Below are 27,316 nucleotides of genomic sequence, written 5' to 3' on the forward strand. Positions count from 1 at the left end.
AGAATATTCATACTAATTTAATAAATTGGGCTTTTATTGTTCCTGTTCTTTTTCAAATGTATCTACAGTTGTGAAATCATTTTCACAGTAATAAAATACTGAATCTGGCATCAAGCCAAGTTTTAGCGGTTTTGTGAAAAAAAAAAATATTAACTTGGTAATTGTTTACAAATTCAGAATTAGAGGTTCTTTGTAGGGAGCGAATTTTTCTGAATTTTGTACCACAAGTTGAATTTAAACTTATTTATTAACTGTAAATAAGCTTAAAATGCCGATTATGGAATGAACATCAACACGAGGTCTTTATAAAGTCAAGATGCTGCTTTTATGCTTCAAAATTTAGTGGTAAGACAAACAATGTAATGCTCGTTTATCATAATTGCATACAGCATCACTGATGTTTCTAAAAATTAATTGTAAATCATTTTACATTGCATTTATATTATTTTGTTTTTTTCTTCTATGAATTCATTAAATGCAAAAAATAAGAATATTTATAATGTAATTTCATTTGAAATAATTTTGAATTATATTTTCTGATTTAAGCATTATTTGTTTTGAAAAAATGTCCGTCTTTTTGCAAATATAGCTTCATTTATTGACATGAATAAAAATACAAATTTGATTTTATATGAATATTTTGTAATGTAATATAAATGTTCTATCACTAACAGAGAATCCTTACTAATTTATTAGATAATTTGTAGAATCATCTGCCTTGTCATCAGTAACATTTTAATTAGAACAATATTTTGTATTTTAGTAATAGTTGCAAGATTGATCTTGACATAAAATGCAACATGAAACCTTTTGTAAAGAAAGAAAAATCTGGCCAGTCATCAGAAGAGTCTTCCTCACAAAGACCAAAGCGAAGTACATGTCAAAAAAATCTTGTAAGTCCTCATTAAGTTATTAATCAATAAATTATTATGTTAAAAAGTTGATAAATTTTTGTTATGTAACAACCCATATTTGTTTATGTTATCTACAAAATAATTGCAATTTCTATTCTTTGAAAGTGATTTAATTATTTTGTAAACCATTTTAACTGCTTGATTCACTTTAATTTACTGTTATTGATTCTAAAATCTTCCAAGGTCAGATTATATTCATCTATATTTCATATTTATGCAAGTTCTTATATGTGATTTTTCTCTTTGTAAACATTCTGTGATAAAGAAAATATTTGATTTGCTTTTGTGCTGTTTGATAAAAAAATATTAATGTGTAGTGAATATGTATGTATATTTAGATAAAATTTACATATTGGATTGAAATTCTTTTTTATTGTACAGTCATCGCAATTCATATATGAACATATGTTTTTGGTTATGTTGTTTATACAAGTTTGAAAGTATAAAAACAATGCTTATTTCACAAATATGAGATTTGGTATACAAGTTGATGATGACCAAATGTTGATTCATAAGGGTTTTCTGTGATGTTAGAATCTGCTACTTGATATGTAACATAAATGTATAGTTTTCAGTTATTAACTGTACAATATTATGTAATAGCTGGTAGTAAAGTTAGAATGTGGATGATTTTGAGAAAAATAATAGAGGCTGTTTAAAATAACTTTGTATGAAATATTATTTATGGTGCAAATTTACAGTTATTCTTTGATTTTCATTGTAATATAATTTTAAAGGCATTTCCACCCAAATTGATTATATTCTCTAATAATGCTTCTTGTTTAAGATATGAATAGATAGTGATGAAATCTTCAGACTCTAATTATACTTTTCTGTTTTTGTGCATTGCCGTATGATTAAATAATTTAAAACACTTGTTGGTTTGAGTGGGTATCATATATATCTTGTCCTATGTTGAATATTATTTATTTCTTATATAATCATGAACTGCTCTATCAAATTTAGTGTATATCTAACTGCTTTATAATATTAAATACTATCTGATATATTTTCTATTGGAGTGAAAATATTCTCAAAACCTTTATTGTATTTGTCATAACATTTATGGACATTTTTTTTTTAATCTATTTAATAGTTTGGTTTTCTATTGCATACAAACTATTTATAAATTTCACTTTTTTATATATAAATAAATTAACAGGGCTTTATAGGAAAATTCTTTGTATCTTATTCAGATCTATAGTATACAGTTTAGAACACAAAGTGGTGCTTTAACTTAGTAACATATTCATTTGTGCCAAAATATACGTAGTTACTTTTGGCACATAACTTATGTGTTAATTTTTTATATATATAAACATCATTATTGTTGTTGTTTTTTTCATATTTATTCATATTTGGTATTTTATTATAACTATAAATCAAAAACAAATAATTGTTTATAAATTTAAATTCACAAATCTACCAATGTGTTATGAAAAGATTTTAATTAAAGTAAAAATTAAGTTAATTGATAGAAAGATGTTGGAAAAATATTGATCAAATGTTTGACCCCTCCATAGTTATTGAAATTATAAGAATTTTTACATTTCATTATATTATTTTATTCTTGTAACATTTTCTACAGAGTTTACATTATAAATCTATTAAATTAGTATTGTTCTTTGAATATATTCTACAAAATTATTTTCATGAATATCTTAAATAGATAATATTTGAAATAGTTTTAAATAAATATATACTACTGTTCCCCAATTATTTCCATAAGAAAAATGTAATAATATTTTATCTCTAATTAATCAGTTGACATTATAATAGTATTTGTCAGGAAGCAAAATTATGATATCTGTATGAAACAGCATCTTTAAAGAGCCTCATGATTATAATATATATATATATATATATATATATATATATATATATATATATATATATATATATATATATATATATATATATATATATATATATATATATATATATATATATATATATATAGTTATCATTAATGGTTTAGCGTTTGAAATAATATAGTTTATTCCTTTTTCTTATAGAATACAATACGATATTTACATTAATGTCAGAACAAATTCTTTGTAAAATTAAATGAGATTTTTCATTTTTAGTGCTATACTTTTTTGTTTTGCTTAGTTTGAGTGAATAGTTTCAAATTCTTTACCAAATATAAATGAAAATTATAAACATTCAGTTGATAATTTGTGTGTTATGATTTTAAATTAAATAGATGATTTTTTTTTTATTTGGTTTGAGATGTTGTTTGAGTATTTTATAAATTGTATTTAGGATGGCAGCAATGGTCTTTTATGGAGAGAAGAAACTGATTTAAAGAAAGCACTTTATGCCTCTCTTCAAGAAACAAAGAGAAAAAATTTAGATGAGGATGATGATGAGCCAGAGGAAGATATGAAAGTACCTCCTGAGGAACCAGCTGTTAATGGGCAAGAGGACATCTTGAAAAAGTTGGTGCTTTATTCTCTTTTATTATATATTGTGGACCTTTATCCCCTGTTAAGTTCACTATGCAAACCTTTCTCACTTCAGTAGTTACAGTGAAGATGCTGGATCCTAAGCACAGTCAAGAAAAAAAATTGAGCTTTAATTCTTTTGCTTTTAAATGCTTAATTCAAATCAAAATTCAATTAAGTTTATTGATTTTGAAAAGGGCCTTGTTTTTTAAAATTTTTGGAAGCATTTAGAGAAGAATGAAATAGCAAAAAAAATCTCAAAAGTTCAAAATACAGGAATTAAAAGTTTTAAGATTATTTAAAAAAACCCTGAAATTAAATTATTTAGAAATAATGGTAAAGAATTTATAGCACAACATTTTAGCACAAATTTTTTAAAGTCAGTTTTGAGAATTAATGAAAATTCTAAATTTGTAGCTACTCTTGTAACACAAACCATAACTGACAATGATGACATCAGATATAGCATCCCCTGATGCCTGGTTGCACAATGACTCAGTTCAGATCAGGCAATGGCATGTGCTGCATGATTTGATCCATGCTCTTATACATGTATCTTAAAATTATTCTAAATTTTTATGTGTAAATTGTCTGTGTACAACATAACTTGTAAATAAATAACTTATACTAATTCAAACTTTACACTAAACCCCTTGAAGACACTACAGAATTGATTTGCTTTTCATGTCTTCATCTTCATCTGCCTAGAATAACATTTTTTAGCCCTGAAAAGGGACTTTTTTTGTTTAATGAAAATGTTATAAAACAAATTCAACAGGCAAATTAAATTATCTAAGAAAATTATAAAAGTGTCAAAGGAAAGTATATGATTGATTTCCATATGAACAGCATGCTTGTAGCTATGTAAATAATCAATAAATTAATGTATGTTAGAATTTTACAAAACAGCTTACAGATATTTAAATAATTAATATACTTGCACTTCAAAATATAATCTACATACTGAGCTATTTTATAAAAATTATATTAAGGTTTACAGTCCCTCCCTATAAATGCAGCTGTGTGCCTCTTTGATCGGAGAGCCCACTATAATGCTTTGAAATGATCTGGCCTTAGACAACCCTATGTAAAGTTGGCACTGTATTAAAACATTCTTGCTCAAAACCAAACATATTTTATCAAAATGACCTTACAATTTATTAATTGGCATTTAAAATGCTAAGTGTATTGGGAATTGTTTCCTTTTAAACCTAAAAGGTATATTATTGTCAGATGGGATTCTGACAGAAACAGTAAGTCTTCCTGACCATAATAAGTTTTACAATTTCAAACTGAATTATGGTTTGAAATCGCAAAACTGTCAATTTAATGCCTGCCATAGTGATCTTATTATTGTTATGTCATTTGGTTAAAAATTTGCCATACCTGGTTAACCCCTTAACTGCTCCCAGGATATGTATATATCTTTACGAAGTATGGCCAAATAACTATGTCCACTGTTTTGGAATGCAGTAAACTGAGTGCAGGGCCTTCAATCTCATAACATTGAAATTGGATTATTTAAATTTGTATTTTTTTCTTTGTCTCTGTTTTATTAGAGAAACTTTGATTAATATTTTGAACTTGAATCTTTAAGTACAGATTAATGCTTTAATATGTTTTTTTAAATATTAAATTACAGTAATATGAAATGTAATGGTATCCTTTTAAAATGAAGATTCTGAAATGAAATGGAATAAATTTAGATTAATAAAAAACTTTATTAATTTAAATAAAATACTATGTTAAGTTTTTCTATCAGCAAATCTTAATATAGTGTTATCTTGTGTATTTAATTGATATGTAATTTCACTACTTTATATTGTTATTTTTTTTAAAATTCAGTTGCTTTTATTTATTTGTTATTTTTTTAGAGCAAAAGTTCATGCTCAGCGCAAATTTGCTCAAGGCTCTAATCCAAACAGTCCTGTGCCAACTCCTCTCAAAGTTCCATATGTGAATAATTCAACAACTGAGCTTTTACCTTATAAACGACCAAAGACAGAGGACTTTTTAACATTCTTATGCTTGAGAGGTTTGTAAAATCTTATTTTATTATATAATCAGTGCAAAAGTGTTTTTAATGCATTGTAAGTAGTTATTATTGTACAATATATTATTATTCTGTAGAATATGTACTGAAAAATCAAAATATTATGACTATCTCATCCACAAATCTTGAGAGCAGTCTGGCAATATAAAGTATAAATGTTAGATCATGGAAATTTAAAATCTTGTTTCAAAGATGTAACAATTGTTAATCCCCCCCCCCCAGCCTTCAGCATGTTTAAGTTGGAAATTTAGTTAAATTGGCAAAAGGGAGGTTCTCATGCACTTATTGATACCTTTGATCTCTAATTTTAGAAATGGCAAAGTTATGTAGCTGTTGATGAGCTATGTAATTAAAATCTTCAGAAAGTGCAAAGACTATGGTCGCCGTGTCTCGTGTGGATATGTGCGTGTGTGGGGGCGGTAAGCCATAAATGCTAAACATAATTGCTGCTGTTTCATCTCTCTGTTAATTCTCTTTCCCTCTGCTTTTTATTGCAAGATAAACTAGAAATATTTCATAACTCATAGTTCTTCAGATACTGTTTCCCCAACATTTCTACTTGCTTTGGCCATGTGAACATCATCAGTAGTCCCCATAACAATGGCCTCATCGGTTGAAGCCTGATTTCTTAAATAACATATTGATGATAATGTCAGAAGTTGTTTATTAATATGGAACCAATGTTTGCCAGTGCATTATAGAATGGTGGCAGCTCAATTATATTGTGCTTCATTACTCCAACCATACTAGCACCTCATTTAACCATACTAACACTTTGCCTAAGTATCATTATGCATATATGTATGTATGTGTGTGAGAGAGAGATGAGAAAACATTAAGATCTTATTGCTTTTGATGCATGAAAATTCGGGGAAACATTTTGTTTATTTTCATTTGGTAATGATTTGAATTGCAGTATAATAAGCAAGACATTTTAATGTAAGCAGATTATATTAAAATGCAGTAATTTATTCAGAAGTAGGAGAAGGGAGAAAATAGTTCTTAGAATATGATTAGCCATCCATCTGTTTAGAAAACTATTCCTAAAATATTTACCAATAAGCTACTATTGAGAGAGATTTTCTGATGCATAAACTTCTCATATTGTATTCTTTAATCTTATTAAATATTTTTAGTTAGTACAGCATGAAGTCTAGTTATATTCAGTTGTGTTCTTTATTTTTTTCATAATATCATCTATGTAATGAATTTTTAAAATATATATTTGTTTGAGAACAGAATTTGAAATGATAAATCTTCATTTAAGAAGTCTGGAAATTTCTGGTTTGATAAAAGTAAAAAGCTGCCACAATCATTCTTGTATTATTTAATGTTTGAAAATTAATTAAGCTGTTTGTATATTTTTCTGAACACTTTTCAAATATCATTCTTCATCTCATTAAAATTTTTATCATAAATTTCTGATGTAATTGATTTTGTGAAACAGAAATTTGAAAAGAATAATGATTATATATATATATAATAGTCCAAAACTATTTCTTTGTTGATAATAATGCTTAAAATTAATTATAATTATTTGTAAATTTTTATAACTTTTTTAGGATTTTAGCCCTCTTATTAAAATTTGTGTAATAAACAATTTATCTTTTTTTTTTTTTTTTTTTTTTTTATTTATCTAGGTACATCCATTTTACCTCCTTCATTAGATTTTCTAAATAGCTGCTCGAAAAGTGACACTAGTTCAGATTGTCGGAGTTTGAGTCCTGATATAGAAATAAAAGATAATGGGAACCATAAGGAATCAACACAGAAAACCTCAGAGCCTCGTGATAAAAGTGGCATCAGGCATGAAAATTTGCCAAATGGTGCAGCACGAAAATCTTCTGCATGCAAAGCATTAACCAAAAAACAACTTGATTCTGCTCAAGCCTTAAAGAAAGCACATACAAAATTGCATAAAGAGGTGTGGTTTGTTTTGTTTTTTCCCCTAATATTTATTGAGAGTTGTGCATATTATTATAAATGCAGTAAAACTTGACAGTATATATTTGGAAAAATAAATAGCATACCATTTTAAACAGTCCTGCAAGTATTAAGTGACTTCTGTAGTAAAAATCTATGATTTAAATTAATTTTAATTTCCTTTGTAATATCCACTCTTATTTTTTTTTTTTAAATGAAATGAAGTTGAAGTGTAACTTTGGTGCATTCTGAAAAATATAACATGCATTTTTTTTTTTTTCCTTTGATTTTTCATAGCACTGAGTACTGTTAATACAAGAGAGCATATAATTAAATTGCTTCCAGTCTTTTTACAGTAGAAAATTTTGCTATGTTAAGTATTGTTTATGATTGCCATATTTACATTATTTTCAATGTGTGCTTTTGGCGATGCAGTATAAAACAATATGAAAAATGTGCAATAAATAGTGATTGAAGCAGTGATTAGCTCTTTCTGATTTCATATTTTGAAATGTTACCATTTATTTCTTCATATTGCTTATTATTTTCCATATCAGCAAATTAATGCACAGTTGCCATAGTCATTTTTGTTAAATTTAAAGGATTATCCTAAACTAATAAATATGAAAAATTTTGCAAAATAATTTTATATAATAATTGAAGACTTCATTAAATAGATTTGTTCTATTAACCTTTTTGTGTTTATTGATATCATTATCATTTATAAATTATCTAGAAAGTGTTGTTTAAGTGAACTTGAAATTTTTATTCAACTTTCTACACTATTATTTATTAAGAATTTGTAAAAATATTAGTATAGAGATCTATGAAAAAACATTTTCTCAATGTTTTTAAGCAGGTCATGCATTTGATTATTTTGATAAATGTTTGAATAGCTCCTTAACTGTTATTTTTAAATATTTAAAAAAAAATTGTCAAAACTATAGGCAGTGAATCATTTTAATATGGTCTTAATTGATGATGAATTTATGAAAATATGAGTTTCGTGTGAAATCACATTATATTCCTTTTTAGTTTCAATGGAGAAAATTTTTGTTTATAACTTATTCTGACTTTTTTGAAACCAAATTTTATCTACTGACTGAAACTCAACCGTAGTCTGAAATTAGTATTTTATTTTATGAAAAAGGATCTAATTTTTTTAAAAAAAGGAAGATAATATAAAATAATAACCCAAAATAAATTATCAATTCCATACTTAACTGGTTTTGAACTTTTATAGGTATCAATTGTTCGAAAACGAAAATCCAGGGATGGATCTACTGATATTGAATTCATAGCATCAGCTTCTTCACGTTCAAAAAACTCCTCAAATACCAGAACTCGTTCTTCAACTTTAAATGCTCTTCGAGAAAAATATAAAAAGAAAAGGCTGGAAACTAACAAGAAAAAACTAATACCACCTAAATCTCTAACTGTTGTTCAACCAACTAAATCAGCAGGATCAACTACTAGATCACAAAGTAATGTCAAACAAATTGAAAAAAGGACTTCTCGCAACACTGTAAATAAAACTGAAGCCAAATTCACACCATTAGTTCCTAGCAAAATCAAGCAGTCTCGAACAGATAGGAAGCTTGCTGTAGAAAAACGAAAATCCCTACGATCAGCTCAACCAATCAAAACTTTTGGGCATAAGAGATTAGCCTTAAACAAAAAGACAATGTGGCTAAGAAGAGCAAAACTTGTTCCCCCTATTGTGGATGTTGATTCTGATAGTGAACCTGAAGTGATCAATAGTGCACCTGCAAAAAAGAATCTACAACAGGTGCCTACATCTAAGCAAGAAAAGACTGAGAATTCTTCAAGAATATCTGAAAGACTAAGAAATCGAGATGATGCTAAAGATAAATCTTCTTTGTCACGCAGACAGATATTACTTAGAAAACACATGCAAAACCGACTAAATGCTAAAAAATCTGCTCTCCATGCCAAAAATATAAAGTCTCGAACCATTATTAAAAGAACCACAAAACAGAGGATTTTGAAGAAAGTTGCTAGGAAAAGTCTTGTTTCAAAAACTATGTCCCTTAGAAAGGATCTCCAAAATAAACGTGTGACTCGTAGTGCCAAACATCAAATAGAAGAAATGCTTTGGGCAAATCCAGAAAAGAAATCCAAGTCTCAGAGTTCTAAAAGTATTCCTTTGCCGAAACACGACAAGAAAAGACATATTAATGATGATCAAACTGCAACTAAAAAACCAAAATTAGCCTTGCTTAAAAAAACTGGAAACAAAGTAACAAAATGTGACAAAGATATTAAGAATAAATCCCTCAACTCTGAATTAAATAAAGCATCAAAACAAATAAACTCTTCAAAGCTTGTGAAAAAAGTGTCTGACTCTGCTATGAATACTAGAAGTTCTAAAACTCCTGCACGTATTGAATCAAAACCAGGTTGTTCCTCGAATGCTACAAATGAAAATTTGCATTCTAGGTCTAGATCAAGTGATGGTAAAGCAATTAAATCTTCGGGAAACAAAGGTAAAAGTATTGACAATAAGAATAAAATTAATCTAACCAAAGGAACTAAACACATGGAAAACAAAATTAATAAATCTGGTGATATCAAAATGAATAAACTAGATGACAAGACTAACAAACTTGCTGATACCAGTGCTAAAAAACTTACAGATAACAAAGTAAACAAATCTTCTGAAAATAGTTTGAGTAAAACCTCCGACAATAGACTAAACAAATCTGATAAATTAGATAAATCATCTGCTGATATAAATAAAAAAGAACATGTTAAATCCGATGAAAATAAATTTATATCCAAGACAAATAATTCTAATATTAAAACTGAGGATCTTGCTAATGTTACAAAAATCAACAAGTTGCCTGAAACATCAAAATCTAATAATGCTACATCAAAACCAGAATTGGAAAATAATTTAAAATCATTAAGTAATAAGAATAAAGAATCTATTTCTAAAAATAACTTTGAAAACAATTTGGAAAAATATCCTTCCGGTGTTATTAAAGATGAAGAAAGTAATGTTCAGAATAATTTGAATTTGCAAAAGAATGATAAAAATCTGAAGAAAGATATTTCTGAATTGATTTCTCTGAATGTTGAATGTGAAGAACCAGTATTTATAATTAATTGTGAACCTAGTTGTAGTGGTATTAATATGGAAGAAAGTGATAAAAAATTGAATCTGGATAAAAGTGCAAAATTTCATTCAAGATTAGATATATCATCAAATGAAAGTCATAATATCAAAAAACATAATGATAAAAAATATTTTAAAAACTCAGCCTATAAAGAAGATAAATTGCTCAAGAAAATATCTGAAAAAAATCAAAAAGTACAAAACAAAATATTTGAAAAAAGTATGAAATCTCATAAAAGAGAATCACTTAGAGAGTCTGACAATAATAAAAACAAATCTGAATCTAAGGATTCAACAAAAAATTTACTTAAAAAGGAATTGAATAAACAAGAACATGAAAATGTAGCCTGTGTTTCTTCTACTTCCATCCATGATGTCTCAAATCAAATAAATATTACAACTATGGATCATGAAAGCAATTTTAAAAATATTAATGGAAATAAAACTACCAATAAAGATAAACTTGATAACAGAAATCATTTAGAAAAAGCTGAAGTTGGAAAGCGACCCAACAAAGTAGATCTGAAAAAAGATTGTAAAAAAATGAAAATTGATTATACAAAAAATTCTGATTTCTCTTCACCTTTCAGTAATTTGAAGAAAAATTCTGAGGCAGTTTCGTATAAAAATAGTTACGCTGAAGTAAAATTAGATAACAAAAGTAGTCAAATAGTTGATTCCCTAGTTCGAAATATCTCTGCTTTTGACAAAGATTCTGATGATGATTCTGATTATGACATAACTTTAGATCAATACTTAAAATTAAAATCAAATAGTGTTTCTTCTAAGGCTGGAAGTTCTAGTTCTTCCTCTTCAGTAGAAGAAAAACTTAATTCAGAATCTAATTTATTATTCAATGAAGTTAAAGATTCAAAAATTAAAAAAGAATCTGAAAAAGTTAAGAAAGAAGGTGAGTCTTCTAAACACAAAAAAGACAAGAGTAGTTCAAAAGATAAGTCATCTAAAAAAGATGATAAAAGTAGTAAAAAGGATTCTGAAAAATCTCTAGCTAAACTCCTAAAACGAGAGCGCTCGAAGTCTAGTAAAAAAGAAGAAAAAGAACGAATGAAACATAAGCGAGAAAGCTCCTGTAGCTCTAAGTCATCTAAGAGGGATTCTGAAAAGGATGGCTCAAAGCTAAATAGAAAAGAAAGTGAGAGAGAAAGTTGTTCATCAGAAAAGAAATCTGATGCAAAAATTGAATCTTCTGAGGGCAAAAAAGAAAAATCAAGTAAGAAAGATTCTTCAAAATTATCAAGATCCAATAGCTATGAAGAAACAAAATCACCTAAGAAGAAGAAAAAGCATAATGAATTAAAAGATATAGAAAAAATTAAAAATCTTATAAGTAAATCTAGTATTTTAAATGAAATTTCTGGATTTAAAGAATTTAAACGACGACTTTCAAGTGATAAAAAATCGAAAAAGCGCAAAAAATTGGCACTCTTAAAAGACAAGAAGCTATCGAAAAAGCTTTCTTCGAAGCTTTTAAGGAAATACTCTAAGAAGAAAGGTCTTAAAAAGAAAAATAAGTTAAAAAAGAAAGAGCTTAAGAAGGAGAAGCTTAACTTAAGTGAGAAAGGTCACTCAAAAAATAAAAAGCAGAAGCATAAAACAAAGGGGGACCATCATAAAAAGGAGAGTCAAGAAAAACATAAAAACTTAGATTCTGTATCTGTTGCATTAGTAGACAAAGATACTTCAGTCTCTATTTCTGAATCTGTGCATTCTTTGCCAAAATCTATAGTAGAAACTCACTGTGAAGAACCTGTAAATATGACTGTCCAGTCTACAACTAATGATACACAGACTTGTACTAATGACATTAGTACTCCTACAACTTATGTTATTGAAGCTATTACTGACAGTATCGCACCTATTGAGACATTGGCTGCTACAGATGTTTCTCAACGAATTTCTACTGATTTAGTATTCAGCAGTACTGATAATTACCAAGGTATAGTTACAAGTGAGTTTCCAGGTGTATTTGAAGAATCTTTTCCTTCAGGTGCTATACTTTTAACTACAAGAGACAGCATCTCACAAGTTCCTCTTCATTTTATTCAAGATATTCCTCCTGCTGTTCCTAAAACCATGGCTGATGCTGCTACAAATACTTGTGAAGATGACCTTGAAGAAACTTTGAGTTCTATTCCTGAACATGTAAAAAATGAAGAAATGTCAGTTGGTACACAAACTATAACTCCTGTTGGATCTCCATCTCCAACCACAGAAATTAAATCTATAGCACCCACAACAATGGTAGAATCTCTTACAACTGCGAATAATAGTGCACAGCAGCTAAAACAAATTCCAGGCATACAAACAGTAATAAATTTAAATTCATCTATAATCCCAACTACGTCTCAAAGACCGGCGATGTCCAATATTGTTCATCTTCCTACTCCTAAACCTATTGTATCAGAATCTGTCGGTCATGCTCTTTTACCAGTTACAGCTGGAAAAATTCAAATGCCAACTGATATCCATTCTACTGCAACACCTGGAAAAAATTCAAGTATGGTTAATAGCATTACAGTCCCCCTAGATTCTGTATCTTCTGGAAAATCAAAAGTATCTACTAATGCTACTGTTCTTGGAACTCCTGTTACACCTGGAAAACCAAAACTATCTGCTAATATTCCTGTTCCCCTTCCTTCCTTAACAACTGAGAAGCCAAATGTTACTGTTTCTCTAACTCCTGTAACACCTGTAAAATCAAAAATGTCCAGTAATATTACTGTACCTCTAACTCCTTTAACACCTGGAAAATCCAAAATTTCTAGCAATGTTAATGTTCCTTTATCTGTTACAACTTCTGCAGCATCAAAATTTTCAGAAAATGCCAGTATATCTATAATGCCAGCACCTCCAAAAGTGACAAATAGTGTGAAAATTCCTATAGTATCTACAGCCCCTGGGAATTTAAATGTGCCTAAAAGTATGAGCAGCTCTAATCTTCAAACAGTATCTCCTGAAGTGCCAGATAGTAATCGGCATCCTCTTACACCTGGAAAATCTATCAATAGTGTTATTGGTCCATCCAAAACACCTAACAAATCTAAGACATCCACTAGTATTACTGGTATTAAACAGCCTGCAACTCCTAAAGAGAAGAAAAGAAGCACACCATCCAAAAAAGCAAAAACTGTCACCAATTTTTCATTTACAAAACCTCAACAATTTCCTTTGGATTCTGCTAGACTGGTAGCTGCTCCTGTATTTTATCCAGAAGAACATGAGTTCGCAGATCCTCTTGAATATATTAACAAGATACGCCCTGAAGCTGAACAATATGGTATCTGTAAAATTGTACCACCATCTTCTTTTAAGGTATGTTTAAAAATTTTGGTTATATAATTTATTGGATAATGAATTCTATTTTTTATCCTTCTTAGTTATAATCCCCCTTTCCTTTAAAATAATATTAAATGATGAATATGTTTATTATTTATAAAAGCAATTTTCATTTTTTTTTTTATTTTATTTTTTTTTTTTTTTTTTACAATAAGCTGCCTAACATTTAACATTCAGTATTGAATATTAATTAAATATAAATAAGCTTGTAGATGTAATAATTAGTCAAAGTTAAATTTTTTGGTTTGACAGAATTTAAGAAATATGAACTCAGATAGTTATATTTGCCATTTAATTTTTTTGAAAAGAATTTGATTGTAATTCTGTGATCTACCATCTGTTTTGAATTTCAACTTTAGAATAGTACTCAAAAATAGTTATGCTTTGCAGTCAATTTTTGAATAGATTTTATGCTTTAAAAATGGGAACAGACAAAAAAAAAATAATAAATAAATAAATCTTTTAAGTTATAACTGTTTCTTGTTTATTTGTTTTCCCATAAATGATTATTTTTATCATGTCTTATTAAATTAACTTTCATTGCTAAGTACAATTCTTTTATTAGGATCTTAATTTCATTAAGTAACCATGTCATGATATCAGAAGTTTTATTAGGTCATCTTTAAGTAATTAAACTATTTAAAGGGAAAAAACCTTTTTCCAAATATTTTGCTCTTTTTTTTTTTTTTTTGTTCTTTAAAAATTTTATCAGTGGTTATAAAATAATATTTTTGACTTTATAAAATGGAATAATGTTTCCTAATTGAATGACTTTTAAATGGAATTAAAAAATAATAATTTTCTGAATTTATTGGAGAATTAATAATCAGCATTCATATAATGTATAGAATTAGATTCTATTTTTGTTAATGAATATTTAATTGAAGAAATAAAAGATATATTATTTAAAATATGCATTTTATTTTTGTAGCCTGAATGTAAAGTTAATGATGATATGAGATTTACTGCTCACAATCAATATTTGCATAAAATGCTCTACAGGTAAGTTAAAAAAATTTTTTATTATATACAAATTGCAGGTTTATTACAGGTTATTTGTTTTAATTTTATATATCTAGTGCTCTCAAAACTTCATAGGAATTAATCAAAATAAAGTGTTTTAAAAATCTGTAACTCTATTACAGGTGGGGTCCTAATGTAGAAGATACTGCTTGTATCCGAAAACATTTGAAATCTCAAAAAATGAAATTTGAACAAGCTCCTTTAGTAAGTTTTTTTTTTTTCTTTCTAAATTTAGATTTAAAAAAGGTATTAGTTAAAAAAAATTTTTAATTTTGGATCCTCGGATAAAATTTTTGTTTTGACATTCTGGAAAAGATGCAATTTGGGGCATTGTGACCACGGACTAATAAATCACATTTTTATATAAATAGCATTATAAATATGGTATATTATTAAGTATATTTATACATATGTATGTATGTAATATATTTTCCATAAGAAAAGTTTAGCAATAATTATTGTACTAAATACAAATTTTCCATTTAATCCATATTCAATAGTTGTACATGAAAATTCAAAAATTGAATAAAATCTAAAGTTTTTAGATTAATTTATTTTAATTATTTTATTTATAGATGGGAGGCATTGAACTGGATATCTCTAAATTTTATCATACAGTCCAACAATATGGTGGTTTACAGCAAGTAATTGAAAAGAAAAGATGGCAAAAAGTTGCTGATGCAATGCGTGTGCCGAAAAGTGTAAGCATCTATTATTTTTTAATTGCAAAATTCTATGCATAATTGTTTAGCTTCAAACTATTGAATGCTTTTCTAATATTTTTGAACAACTAATAATTTCATTGAGAAGTAAATATTGAAGCTGTACTGTCTAATTCTTTATGTTAAATAAAATGAATTACTTTTCATGTTAGGTTCATGTAAAGTTAAATAATTATTTTTATTTTTTTGTAGGCTCAGGATCGAGTTACTAAACTCTATGATGCTTATTGCAAATATTTAGTTTCTTATGATCTACTCCCATCAGATGAAAAACAAAAGATTAAGGAAGAAGTATTAGCTGACCATGAAAAACATGTTAAATTACGTAACTCACCAGAATCTGCAGATGAGGATATAGATGAGGAAGAAAATTATGATTGTGTGACAAAAGTAAGAAAACTAATCAAATTGCATTTTTGGTAAAACTTAAATGGATTAGATTTCCCGAACTTCAACAGAACTGATGTGTTCCGGAATTTTTATTGTCCAAAATCTGGAAATTCTGAAGCTTGGCAATAAAACCATATTGTTATTTTAAAACTTAATTTAAACAAATATATCATCGTAACATTGAACTTAATTGTGAAAAATTATGTCTAGAATTCTAAGAATCGTTTACCTATTAGTTTAATTTTTGTGATTGGAAAGGCATCTTAAATTTATCAGATGTTTTGTCAAGGTCAATTCATTGAGGGGGGCAGAAGATTAATTCATTCCTATTGAATGAAGTAATTACATGCAAAAAATATTACCTCTAAATAAATATCTTCATTAAATTTAATAGCTTGAATCCTATTCCCTACAATCATTTTCATTGCTTTAATGTAATCAGTAAATAATTTGCCAAATGTAATTTCAGTTGGTGAAAAAATTGTGAAACCAAGAAATCAAATACTTTTTAATACTTGTTTATTTGTTTTATAGAGTTGTTGCATTAGCATTTAGTATCAACAAAATAGTATAAATAAAACTTAATAATATAATAACCCTAATTACCAAAATGCTGGAACATCGTGTCCTTTTATTCCGTAAAATTTATAAGGAGCTAGGCAAATTTGCTTGTGTGACAAAATAACATTCACAGTTGTCAGAAAAAAATTTTTAATTAAACTAATATTTTAAAAAAAATCCTTACTTTATGGTTTTAAGTCTTATTTTTTATTTCCTGCAAGTGCTTTTTTTTTTATTTTTCCCTGAAACACAAAAATGTGTAAAATAATTATGATGAGAGGAAGCAAAAACGTAGTAACCATACTTTGTATATAATAAAATTTTGAACAAAATATGTCTTCTGAATCTAACTTCAAAAAATTATGTGTTGTTTATAATTGTATGAAATATTATTTATAACTGTATAGAATATATATATATATATATATATATATATATATATATATATATATATATATATATATATATATATATATAGTATATATATATATATATATATATATATATATATATATTATTTGAAAGAAGTGTAAAAAATGAAGATTGTTATGCTTGTCTGGTCATGTTAGCATGATTGATGAAATGATGGGATTAAATTATTTGCAAAAATTATGTGTATTATTATGCCTAAAGATATATATATATATATATATATATTTTTTCATAGGGTCGCTCTATGTCTTTAAGTAACTTCTACAGAATAGCCAGAAATACAATGAGTATGTGGTTTAAAAATGAGCCAGCTCCAGAAGAAGTTGAGGTAATTCCCATGCATAGATATATTTGATTTTAAATACTTAATTGTGTTGGTACTTTCATGTTAAAGTTAGAATAGTAAATTTTTGTTTCAATTTATTTTGTTTGTTTGTAATATGGTGAAACTTGTTAAGTTTTAATTCAATGGTCTTTGATACCCCCATCTATGGATATTTGAATTTAACATTAGCAAAATTTTTAAATATTGTCAGTAATTCAAATTATAATTTTTTTTTTCTAATTATATAGTACTTTGTATCCATAGTGATCATAGTTGAGTAATTTTTAAGATTCTAGATTCTTTTAATGTTTTAGCTATTATACAAACCATTCCGATTATAAATCTATCAAAAAGCTCTCTTCTTTTTATCTGAGTATGTTAGATGTGAAAATTATTGTCTATTTTAAGGTTTTATTGTTCAATTATATTTAAAGTTACTGCAAACTGTTGTTTATTGAAATTATAATCATTAAAATCTTTTTGATTATAAATAAAACTTTTTTTTATTTATTGACTGTTTATTAATTGTTAAAAAATTGCTAAATATTAAAAACTTATCTTTACTGCAGTTTTTAATGTTAAAAAAAAATGTCTTTTTCTTTTGTTCATTTTAAAATCCATGTTTTCTAATTTGCATTTGTAGAAATATTAAAATTTCATAATGGCTGTAATTTAGTCAGGTTTCACTATATTTTTATATTATAAGTATTTGATTTTAGTTTTATAAAAATATATATATACTTCTCTACTAATATTACAGGTTTAATTAATATTTCCTCATTTATTTTGTTAGCATGAATTCTGGAAAATAGTTACTGAAAGGCAACAGCATGTAGTGGTCCATGCTGGAAATATAGACAGTTGTGTTACCCAAAGTGGGTTTCCTACTAATCGTAGTCCTTTTGCTAAGTAAGTTTTGTATAACCCAAAATTTTAAGACTTAAATGTATGCATGTTTTAAAAATATATGCCCCCCCCCCCTTTTACTGTTACTAAAATATTTTATAATTTTTAGGCATCCATGGAATTTAAAAGTATTGACTAATAATAGTAGATCTGTTTTAAGATCGATGGGACCTCTATCAGGTATTATTTTATTTTATTGCTTAATATTACTTTTATTTGATTGATTTTTTTAATGTTTTTTTTTTAATTTTAAATAGATTATGGTCTTATTTACCTAGTAAATAACATCTAGTTAAGAAAAAAATTTCTTAAGAGCTTGATTTTTTTATAGGGATTACAGTTCCAACACTTCATGTAGGTATGTTGTTTACTACGGGCTGTTGGTACAGAGATCCTCATTCTTTTCCATGGATTGAATATCTGCATACTGGTGCCAGCAAAATTTGGTAAGCAAACTCATATATTTATATAGAAAACTAAAATTCAAGCTTTTAATACATTTGGAAAACAAAATGTTTTTTGATAATACATAAGAAAAATATTTTGATTTTATATTTTTTATTAATTATATCTATGTTTATTTTAACATCGTTTATTGAAAAATTTGAACAAATTAATTAATTTTTGTTCATCTTGTAGGTATGGGATACCAGTGAATGGTTGTGAAAAATTTAGAAATGCTATGAAAAAAATAGTGCCCGAGTATTGTACGAATAAACCTCTATGGCTCTCATCTGATACTGCAATGGTATAATGTTTTTGCTAAACTTTATTTCTTTCACTTAACACAGAATACTAATATAAGCAATTTTTCTCTACATCTATAATAAATATTACTGCATGTATTTAGTAATTTTTACTGAGCTTTTTAATCATTTTTTTGTTTTTGTAATTAAGTTTAGGGAATTTTTTTTCTGAAGGAGAAAAAATAGAATGAACAGAATAAGATATCCTAAACTCATTGGAATTTCTTAAATTTTGGTTCACAATAATAAATATGGTATTAAGGAAAAATATCAATTGTCAGAAATTATGTGCAGTATTTGTTTGTTTGTTTTTTAAGATTCTACAATATTTGTAATAAAAAGAAAACCTTAAGGATTTCATTAAAAATATTATTTTTAACTGATTTTCCATGTAATTATCTTTATTTAATGCCTTATATATATGTGAATATAATCATAAGAATAAGTTAGTCTAGTCTTAAAAAGCTTTCTTCTGATTAAACATGTAGATGGGGGGGATGCTCTAAAAACATTGAGAGAATTATTATGAGATGCAAACTATTAGAACAGCTTTCTTATAAATGCTTTAAGATAAAAGCATAATCAGAATCATTCATTCTACTTTCCATATTAATAATATATTCTATATTATTCTGTCTGTTGCAAACTAATCATAAATATTGTATTTAGATATAAATTTAATCCTAGTTATTTTTTGCGCCTACTCCCAGGTACCACCAGAATTGTTAGTTAAACATGGAGCTTCTTTAAGTCGTACGATTCAAAGCAGTGGCCAGTTTGTTGTTATATTTCCTGAATCATTTACATCTACTATTTGTTGTGGTTATTGTGTTTCAGAATCAGTATATTTTGCACCTACACAATGGTTGGATTTGGCGGTAAAAGCATTTCAGGTGAGCTTCTCATAATATTATTTCTTTTTTCCTTTATAGAATATTCTTCAAATTTTCTCTAAGTTTATCAAATTTAGAAGTATTGAATTTTAAAAATACTTCATAATATTTTAAATGTTATTTATAAATAGATGAAATTGTATAATTTTTTAAAACTAAGCATAGTTAAAAAGAATTTATTTTTAAAATGTATAATTGTATTCATCATATGTATCTAGATGATATTTAGTTTGATTTTTCTATTATGCATATGAAACATGTGGATTTCACTTGGAATCTCAGAACTCTTTTTCTTTTCTATATAGGATATTAAAAATAGCTATGAGTCACCAGCATTTTCATTGGAGAGGTTACTTTTCAGTATAGGAAATGATCCTAAACCACCACTTAAAACACATCTCAAAACTTTAGAAAAAATTCTGCCGATGATTGAAAATATAAGGTAAGCTTTTCATCAAACTTTTTTTAATCATTACAAAATACTTAAATGGATGCATGCAATCATGGTAGTTGGATTGAGATTTTGCCCCAGCAAAGAAAGACAAATTCCATACTCTTTATCTATATTGTCTACAAACCCTTGGGCTTTCTGTTTTTATGCTTGATGAGATGATTGCATTGGTGAAAATGCACACTAAAGAAGAAATGCTTGTTTTCAGATAAACAAATATGATATATAAAATTAATTTAATATAAATTCATTTGCAGGATCTTGTATTGCTCTACCATGTTCAAGAGACTTTTATATCTACTCGGATGATTCTGCTTTCATATTTAAGTGATATTTAATGTTCAGAGCAATTGAACAAGTTTTTCCTTGCCATTGACTTTGAAATAAGATTTTAAGAAGTAGAATGATATATTAATCTGGCTAAAATGTTTATCAGTGTGTTCATAACATACACCTGACTGCTTGTTATATATATATTATCACAGCTTCAGTATCAGCATCATTGTTTGACAAAATTCCATAACTCTGGGCCTGGCAAATGTTAATTCTGTTGAGATAGCATGGTGTAAAAACTTGGAAATAAGATGCTGTCATCAAACCATGATGATTCAAAATAACCAAAGCTGATGAAAGTTTGAAAATGGAGAGTCAATTCAAGTGTCATCCATCCTCATCATCTGATAACCGTTCAAATTTATAATTCTAAAATAGCTTCTATGTAACTCTAAAATTGGATGTTAATCTAACTAAATTAAACCACGTTTTCAAAATGTACACATTTAAACAAAAGGGTCATGTTGATTCCATGTTCCCATTGAAGGGTGAAAACAGTTAAATTTTTGTTTTAAAGAAAGATTAAAAATGAAAGATGAAAATAATTTTTCTTGCTTTTACTTTTTTTCTTTTAACAAATGTAACATTTCAGGAGGCAAGAACTACAATTGCGAGCTCAGCTGAATGAATTGGGTTTAAAACAGTTTGAGAGACTTCCATTGGTCGAAGCTAAGGATAAAAAGAAAAAATCAAGAGATATTGAAGAAACAGAACAAGAATGTGAAATCTGTCATATTCTATGCTATGTATCAATGGTTAGTTTATTAGAAATCTTTATTTAAATTTAAGCTTCTTTTTTTTTTTAGTATTTTGTAATAAATTATATTTATTTACATTAGGATTATCATTATTTGCTTATATTTAGAATAATAAAATGCTGTTTTATTTTGATGCTCTAACATGCTTTATATTTGGCATCAAAATTTAGGATGATTATGCATTAGAAGAGCAATCCATACTTGAATGAGAATATAAATAAAAGGCATCAGATCATGTACCCAAAACTCGGCACATATCACATCATAAATTCTGTGTTTTTAATGTGGTGTTGCTGTTTCTTGTTTTTACAAAAATTTTGTGCCTTTTATTTTAGAAAAAAAAAAATTCACTAATTAATCATAAGCTAGATTCTTGCACAAAATTTACTCCCATTGTGAAAGAGAAAGTTGATGATATAAAAATTACTATGCTTTTAGTATAGAATTCAGTGTAAAAACATAGTTTAGTTTCAATATCATTATATACTGTGAATAACGATGGTACAATAATTCTAAATTAAGCGTTTTATTTGTATATGTATAATTGTTGTTGTTTTCCCCTTCCTAGGTTGTAAATCCTCAAGAGGAAACAGTGTATTGTCTTCCACATGCCATTGAGCATATTCCAAAAAAGAATTTTAAATCTTGTAGACTCAAGTACACTTACAATGAGGTAAAAACTGAATTTTTCATTTTAAAATTTTACACAGCATGTTAATTATACTAATTTTTAAATACTAATGAAATTCGTTAATTATATAAAATAAATAAAATTACATATTACTGATATATAATTTATTGTAGTTACTAATTTATTGCTTGTAAATATGATTATTTAGATTTGTAAATGGTTCTAAAAATTTTAGCTACAAATCTTTAAATGTTGTAAGTTTAAAATAGCTTAAGAAATTGTATCATCAGTTTAATAATGCAATGTAAAAATTTCTATTATAGTAAGAAATGAAAGATTTAGTTAAAAACTTTCTTCCCATCATTACTTTCTTTAATTTCATGAATTGGAACAATCTGAATGAAAGAGGATGGGAGAAAATAACTACTAACAAGATTGTTCCATCAAGATATCGGCAAGATAAAAGGTTAAAAATCGTTTTGCAGAAATTCTAAGCTATTGCAATTATTGATAAACTTCCAAAGCAGAATTTTTATCTTCAAATGCATTTACAGGGAAATAAAAATTTTACTTCACCACTACTATTTCACACCCTATGTGTTGAATGACCCAGCTTTTTTACTATATAATTCCTGGTTCATTCAAATCCTATCCTTCCTCTAATTTCACAAAAGTTGCAATTATGAGGATGGAAGAGAATTTTATGATGAGATCTTTCCAACAAGGTATCTTGCATTTAAGTTTTAAAAATTTAAAAATCACTTTGTAGAACTTTTGAACTATTTCAGCTGTTGAAAAACTTTAAAAAGAGAAATTGTCCATTATGATAGAAGTGACAACTTACTACTTCATCCTTTTCCATTTTTTTTACTTTCAATCACAATTGCAGGGGGAGGTGGAATTCAATCCACCACAGCCATTTTCATTCCCTCTGAAATTAATATATTATCTGTAAACTCAACCAGAATTTTTGTGATTTCTAGAACATTTTTCCACCCTTTTCAAATTCAATCAAAACAATTTGTTAACATAGGCAAAGACTTTTGAGTGAGGGTAATTTGAGGTTTCAAGAGTTGCAGAAATTTTCATGAAATCATCATGAGAACCATTGTAGTAGGTAGTATTCATATAAGAAATCTATCAAAACAGCATTAATAAAAATCTACTAATTGTATATGGACTACAATGTTTTAAATAAAAAAACTAATTAAAAAGCTGTCACACAGTATCTAATTTTTTTCATGACAGCATTTAAAGTGTAATTACTTATCACTTTTTTTTATAATTTAGTTTAGATTATATTTCCCTGTTATGACAGATTTGTAGTTTTGAGGTTCTCTGTTACATTTAATTTGTGGTATTGAGAACCATATGTGTCTATGACGAAAATATTAATTCAGCATTAATAATATCTTAAAAGTCTTTAAGACTGTGAGATTAAATTTAACACAAATGAATAGTAAAAATTCCTAGATGCACAGTAAGACTTTTCCATATTCATGCTTAATACATCACGTCTTGATGCCACAATAAAATTTCAAAAAGGAAATTAATTCTAAGAATAAAGTTCTATCCTCACTTGTCCAAACAAAAGATATATTCAATAATAAATATTTGCCATAAATAATGTAAAAATATTGGAATCCATACAAGCTTATGTGATACAATTTAATTATTTAAAATATATATTAATTTAACATACACTCTTTACAGGAGCTGTCTATGAATTAGGAATAAGTTTTAGGGTTTAAGTAGTCCTACTATTAGAAAAAATAAAAATATTTCAATGCAAAGTGTTAATGAAAAAGGCTGTAGTTTATTTTTATTATTATTTTCTCCTAAACTTTAGTCAACTCCAATCTGAATTTTGTTTATCAATCTGTGAATCTAATAAAGAGTTTCTCCTTATCAAAATATTGTTTTTCATTTGTTCCAGAGTGATATGAATGAACTCTTGAAAAAAATCAGAGATCTTGTTTCTCAGTTGCCAAATCACAATGCTAAAAAGAAAACACCCAAGAAAAAAGGTTTGCCAATCACTGAAAAATAGTCATTTTCATTTAATGTGAATATTTCCAATGGCCAGTTCTCCTCATGGATTATTTAAATTTTTATTTATTTATTATCATTTAAGTTTTGTGTCAAAATACTTAGTGCCATTCAGGAACATCTACATGTTTTGATTCAGTACATTTATGTAAGTTTAATGTAATCATAAGCATTCTTTATGTAAATATTTTAATTCTTTTTTAAATGTAAATTATCACCTGTATATTTTATTTATGCATGCATATTTTTATGTACTTAATTCAGCATTTGGAGGTCAGTTAAAATTAATAAAATTAAATTCTGGAATTACTTTTTTTTTTCAGTGTGCTAATAAAAAAAATCTATGAAACAAACTAATATTAAATCAAAATAATTTTAAAGTTTAAAATTGTTGCAGTTATTCCAATGTACTTTATAATTAATGAAATTTACTGTTGTAGGAATGAATTTTTACCTAATGTTAAGGAATGCTGAAAAGGCTTTATAATTATTAAATTCTAATTCTTCCCTGGATCTTTTTATTATTACATCTTTGTTATTGTACATTAATCCTAATCAACTGAAAAGATATTATTCTGTCATATTATTATATTTTTTATATAATATTTTTAAGACTTTTAGAATCAGACTGTCATTGTTGCAGAAAAGCTATCATTCTTTTAAGTAGTAATTTGCATCAGAAATTATGTAAATAACTTTGTAAAGATGAAGAGTTTCAGATAAAAATTCTAAGACCATTGTGCATTTTTAACTGGCCCTGTATATAGCTTATATTTGAGTTATTCAAGCACAAAATAATTGCACATATAATCCACACTAGAATTGTTGTACTTAATCACTGCCATTGTTTTATGTTTTACATTTTTGAAATGCAAGGACTGTTTATATAAAAATAAATTTACCCAAGTACTTATTGCTATATCTGCTCTAGTACTAGTCTGCCTTGTGTACTGAATGTGGTAATTTTTTTTAACAATTTGTTATTAAGAAAAATCAATTCATATTTAAAAAATTGCACAACCATTGTGTATCTCTTTAAATTAGAATACTACATTTGAGAATATATTTTTAAACTGAATAAATTTCTTATATTTACTATTAAATGTTCTTTTTTAATGCAGTTTTTTTTTAAAGAAAATTAGCAAGATTTTCAAAGAGGAAGAGGGAAATAAAGATTTACTGTTAATGAAATATGTTATTAAACCATCAACTCATTTTATGACTGATTTTTAAAAGGAATATTCACAGTTTATTTTCAATTCAACTACTGCATAAAATAATTTAAGATGTTAATTTCATATTATTTTTACTTTATATGCAAAGATACTTTGTTTTTCTTCATTGATGCCAAAAGCAAAACCTTTGCATATAGATTATTTGTTAGTGCTTTAAAATTATTCGTTTCAGAAATATTATTTGCTCGTAACTAAACACTACCTCATGAATAGTTCCTCCATTTAACCAATTTCTAATTGTTTTCGATCAAAGAATAAATAAAAATATGATGATTTAATTTTTTTACTATAAAACCTGTCAACTTATTCCTTTAAATATGGGTGCATTGTTAATTGGAAATATATTATTTGTGTTAAATGAAAAAATTGCTTTTGTCAACTTATAAACATTAAACTCAGATAGTTATGTTAGTAATATTTAATAAAAATCTATATTTGTTTGTTAGCCTTTAAATTGCAAATTAAAAATTGTTATTGAAATTTTATATTTGTTACCATATTTTTTAGGTTTTTTTATTTATTTACTTTTATACTTTGCAAAAACTGTTGTGGATTTTTTAAAGGATAAATGAAAGTATACATTTTATTAATCGAAATTGAATTAAGTGAATTTTTAATTGTTTAAAATACATCAAAAGGGTCATCTTAATTATTTGGACCACGTAAGATTACTTTTTACTAATATCAAAAGTAATTGGTAATTATGTCTTAGTGTTTATAAAATATATAGAACAATGTACAATTGCAACAAAAAATATTCTTGTAAACTCGAATTCTGTTTAGAATTCCCGTTTCACTTGTCATCTCTGTATATAGCCTGCATTTATATGTCATGAATAAAAACATTTGTTTAAAAAAATTATTTATTGAAATATGTAAATCTTCACATAATTATTTACAAAATTACATTCCATAAACACAATTTATGGTTTCATCTATTATCTATGAATAAATTCCGTGCCAGATACACCTTTCATTGCGCAGCAGAGTGCTATCTAACAAAATATCACAACAGCATTTACCTGACCACCAAGCATTTTTATCTTCATCAGAATTATATACACTTGGATAGATATCACCAGATTCATTTAACATGGCAAATTCCTCATCTTTGAATTTATTTTCAAACTCTTGAGAAGGCACATTTAGCTCAGATTCACTGTTAGTTGTCCTGCTTATTACAGTGATATATACTTCTTTCATTTTAGGTTGTTTTTCATATGTAAGTGAACTGGAACCAGTATCATTAAAATCTTTATTGCTTTCCAATTCCAGCAAAGGTCTGAAACTGTCAACAGTTGAATAATCAGTAGAAGATTTTTGATCTAAAAACATATAGTACAGTAGGTCAGTAAAATTTTAATTTAAAAACTTTACATGATTAAAAAACATTTTTAATTTAATTTTAATATTTATATTAAACAAATGAACACTTCTTAAAGTATAAAAATATCATAAAGAGGGGATTGGAAACTTATCCTCCAATATGACAAATGCTTGAATCTTCATAAATAAATATAGAAAAAGTAGCTATGTTTGTACATAACTTTTGTAATAAATTCTTTTTGTTCTTTTTTATATGATCCACTGGAAGTTAAAAAAAAAAAAAAAAAAAAAAAACAGCCTTCATATATTTTTGTATAGAAGATTTAAATATCATATTTCAGTTATCATTCCAAGCTTGCTACGCCACTGGAGAACAAGGAACTGAAAATCGTCCTTTAAAAAAACTTGGAAAATGCAGAGAAATTTGAGAATTTTCATAAAAACAGTGAATTTTTTCTTAATTATTTTTTTTCTGATCCAAATATTGCCGAGCTTTAAAGATCGTAATTGCAGCTTCCAAAAACAAAACAGTACTATTCACAATTACATATGTGGAAATTCATGTCTTTTCTCTCTCTCTCTCTCCTTTTTTTTTTTTTTTTTTTTTTTTTTTCCCTTGTATAGATCATTACAGTTTTGATTTGCTAGAAAGTTGTTCTTTTTCCATGAGATTCTCGAATTGTAGCTAATGAGCATACACGA

General features: G+C 26.6%; 2 protein-coding genes across 3 annotated transcripts in view; one reads left to right on the forward strand and one right to left on the reverse strand.

Annotated features, from left to right (window-relative positions):
- Nucleotides 1–147: 147 nt before the first annotated feature.
- LOC129964102 (uncharacterized) lies at nt 148–26,138 on the forward strand. Its single transcript, XM_056078784.1, has 20 exons — nt 148–345; nt 764–893; nt 3,180–3,355; nt 5,236–5,396; nt 7,055–7,338; nt 8,581–13,809; nt 14,765–14,835; nt 14,979–15,060; nt 15,432–15,557; nt 15,771–15,968; nt 17,197–17,289; nt 18,080–18,195; nt 18,302–18,372; nt 18,524–18,638; nt 18,832–18,940; nt 19,649–19,831; nt 20,137–20,273; nt 21,208–21,370; nt 21,942–22,046; nt 23,941–26,138. The coding sequence occupies exons 2-20, from the start codon at nt 801–803 to the stop codon at nt 24,052–24,054; spliced, it is 7,626 nt and encodes a 2,541-aa protein (XP_055934759.1). The 5' UTR covers nt 148–345; nt 764–800; the 3' UTR covers nt 24,055–26,138.
- LOC129964104 (uncharacterized) overlaps nt 26,134–27,316 on the reverse strand; it is a 46,385-nt gene continuing 45,202 nt past the window's right edge. For both annotated transcript variants that reach the window (XM_056078785.1, XM_056078786.1), the window contains exon 4: nt 26,134–26,613. In XM_056078785.1, coding sequence (XP_055934760.1) covers nt 26,231–26,613 — 383 coding nt within the window. In that variant the 3' untranslated portion in view covers nt 26,134–26,230. The remainder of the gene's footprint in view (nt 26,614–27,316) is intronic.

The sequence above is a fragment of the Argiope bruennichi genome, chromosome 3 (assembly GCF_947563725.1).
Source record: "Argiope bruennichi chromosome 3, qqArgBrue1.1, whole genome shotgun sequence".
Taxonomy (NCBI): Eukaryota; Metazoa; Arthropoda; class Arachnida; order Araneae; family Araneidae; genus Argiope; species Argiope bruennichi.